This window comes from Ovis canadensis, chromosome 7, assembly GCF_042477335.2.
Source record: "Ovis canadensis isolate MfBH-ARS-UI-01 breed Bighorn chromosome 7, ARS-UI_OviCan_v2, whole genome shotgun sequence".
Lineage (NCBI taxonomy): Eukaryota > Metazoa > Chordata > Mammalia > Artiodactyla > Bovidae > Ovis > Ovis canadensis.
This window is the reverse complement of record NC_091251.1, coordinates 37,733,235-37,734,946: the sequence shown is the minus strand read 5'-3', so window position 1 is coordinate 37,734,946 and position 1,712 is coordinate 37,733,235. Positions and strand designations below refer to the sequence as shown.

At 42.2% G+C, this 1,712-nt stretch overlaps 1 protein-coding gene across 1 annotated transcript; it reads right to left on the bottom strand.

The window, feature by feature from the left end:
- Positions 1-248: 248 nt before the first annotated feature.
- Positions 249-1,187, bottom strand: LOC138444105 (olfactory receptor 4N5-like). The gene has a single exon (XM_069597433.1). The coding sequence runs from the start codon at positions 1,173-1,175 to the stop codon at positions 249-251; it is 927 nt and encodes a 308-aa protein (XP_069453534.1). The 5' UTR covers positions 1,176-1,187.
- Between the last annotated feature and the right edge of the window lie 525 nt (positions 1,188-1,712).

The window sequence follows — 1,712 nt, the reverse complement described above, 5'->3', positions numbered from 1 at the left end:
GACACTATTGCCATATATAACTTAAGAACTAAATCTCTCACACTTATTCCTTACTCCAACCAGGCTGGTGTTTCCTTTATGTTCTTGAATAACATAGCATGTTTGTTTTCTTGTTATTATAACTTTCCCACATTGACCACAATGGTACCTGGCAATGGGAGGCACTCAATGAAAAACAATATTTTTTAAATAAGTGAATAATTTTCAGCCAGAATTTCCCCTTCAAGACTTCTTATTATAAAGTCCATTTAACAAACCATATGTTGACTCAATATCCTCCTCATGGAAGCTTTCACTTCCTGGTTGCGAAGGGTATAAATCACAGGATTCATCAAAGGAAAGATCACTGTGTGGAAAAAGGAAACCACCTTGTCTGCTGATAAGGCTGTGAAGGGACGAGTGTAGATAAAGATGGCAGGCCCAAACATGAGGAGTATAATAATGACATGAGTGGTGCATGTGGACAGCGCCTTGCTCTTTCCTTCAGAAGCAGGCCCACTTACACGGCAGAGGATGACTGCATAGGAGGCCAGAAGGCCCAGAAAGCACAGCAGGGTGAGCAGGCCACTGTTGAAGACCATCAGGAGCTCCACCACAAAGGTGTCCGTGCAGGCCAGCTTGATGACCTGAGGCACATCACAGAAGAAGTTGTCCAGTCGGTTTGGACCACAGAAGGGCAAGCGGAGGATGAGGGCCACTTGGACAATGGAATGAACAAAGCCTCCAAGCCACAGAGCCAACAGCAAGGCATAGCAGGTTCTAGGGTTCATGAGAGTCGAATAGTGTAAAGGACGACAGATGGCAATGTAGCGGTCAAAGGCCATCACAATTAGGAGCAGCATCTCTCCTCCTCCAAGGAAATGCAAGAAGAAGAGCTGAGTGATGCAGCCTCTATAGGAGATCACCTTCTTGTCAGAGAGGAAGTCCACCAGCATCCTGGGAGCCACAATGAAGGAGTAGGATGCATCCAGGAAGGCCAGGTTGCCCAGGAAGAAGTAGAGGGGGGCCGTGAGGCTGGGGTCTGACCTGATGGTGAGGATGATGAGGAAATTTCCAGGGAGGATGATGAGGTAGAAAATTAAGACTAGTGTGAAGACCAGGAGCTGAATATTTTGAGACTGGGTCAGACCAGCAAGGATGAATTCAGTTACCACAGTACTGTTCTCTCTCTCCATTGTCTCTGTCTGTAGTACATAATGAAGCAGAGTTTATTGTTATTACAGTTTCTTACATCTAGACTTGGATTGTTCTCTAGGTAAAAATACCTGACAATTTCACCACGTTCATTATAAACAATATGTCTTAAGTAATTTTTTGGAACGTGTACAAAGAGACACAAAAACCTTGACAAAATGCTAGTGACTTAGTCACTAGGAAAGAAAGACACGAAGAGAGAAGTATGAGTGAAAAATAAGAGGAATGTAATACAAATGAAAAAAACAAAACAAAACAATATATACAGTAGTTTGTTATGGTACATATTTTAAGAAATATTAAAAATACAAGCTTTACATCTCCCAAGAACTGAGTGGAATGACTAATACACAGGTACTACCATCCACAGATGGAATTTTTGAAAATCTTCCTTTAAAATGTCAGCATATGTATGTATAGAAACCCTGCATGTAGCATGCATGCACACACACACACACTCAGAGGCAAAGTGAGACTTACACAAAATTGTAATAAAAAAATATCCTGTAGGGCCTCCA

Coding starts and splice junctions, on each gene's coding strand:
- LOC138444105 (XM_069597433.1), bottom strand. CDS start 1,175: ATGGAGAGAGAGAACAGTACTGTGGTAACTGAATTCATCCTTGCTGGT.